Source organism: Echinops telfairi, unplaced genomic scaffold (genome assembly GCF_000313985.2).
Source record: "Echinops telfairi isolate 266 unplaced genomic scaffold, ASM31398v2 ScPeMD7_5868;HRSCAF=6743_0, whole genome shotgun sequence".
Lineage (NCBI taxonomy): Eukaryota > Metazoa > Chordata > Mammalia > Afrosoricida > Tenrecidae > Echinops > Echinops telfairi.
Genome location: NW_022109767.1, coordinates 2860903 through 2861656, shown reverse-complemented (window position 1 = coordinate 2861656; position 754 = coordinate 2860903). Strand labels below are relative to the sequence as shown.

The following is a 754-nucleotide window of genomic DNA, read 5'->3' as shown; positions in this document are numbered from 1 at the left end:
TGTCTCCCGTTATGCGCTTTCCTCTTGTCAGTTCCCCTAGAAGGGGATTATGAGAAAATGAGACTAGATGCATACACAAAACAGGAGCAGGCATAGTGTGTATAAAAACAAACACATAAATATAAAAACAAACAGCAGGAACCAAGGTCCAAACTTAAACCTGAGCCTAGGCTGCCCGGGCCCCACCAAGCCCTTCATGCCCACAGCACTGAGACAGGAAAGGCCGGATGATGTCTGAGGGCCTGTGGTCAGAGATGCTAGTGGGACAAGGTGCTACTGAAGGAATAAAGACAAGAGAGGTGTGAAGGTGACCTGGCTGAGAAGTGTCCACCAAAATCTCATTGTCCTGAGCACTGCCTGTGTCCAGGCCCCACCCATTCTAGCTCCTCCCCACCTTCTCCTGGCTCGGCCCCATAGAGCCCCTGAAAATACACACAATCTGGAATAGGCTTAGGTTTTTATTATTTCTTCTTTTGAAATTTCAGCATTTTCTCAGTTTAATTAATCCATATACCAATCTCATGACAAAAACTAGTTCTCAAATTGATTATCAGGTCCTATTCTTCAATAGAGAAGTGAGATTAAGCAGTTGAGAGGGAGGGAGGTTACACGGGGAAGGAGATGTTCTAGCAGAGACGGGGAATACTGATCAGGGAAGGGACACAGGTCAGTGGGGGCTTGGGGATCCTGGTGAGATGGGTTTGTCCCCCCACATCCTCACGTCATGCTGACAGGAGGGCAGACACCTTCAGAC

General features: G+C 47.9%; 1 protein-coding gene across 1 annotated transcript in view; it reads right to left on the bottom strand.

The window, feature by feature from the left end:
• Positions 1-273: 273 nt before the first annotated feature.
• LOC105979518 (patr class I histocompatibility antigen, B-2 alpha chain-like) overlaps positions 274-754 on the bottom strand; it is a 254494-nt gene continuing 254013 nt past the window's right edge. Inside the window, 1 exon segment of the mRNA XM_045295752.1 lies at positions 274-383. Coding sequence (XP_045151687.1) covers positions 274-383 — 110 coding nt within the window.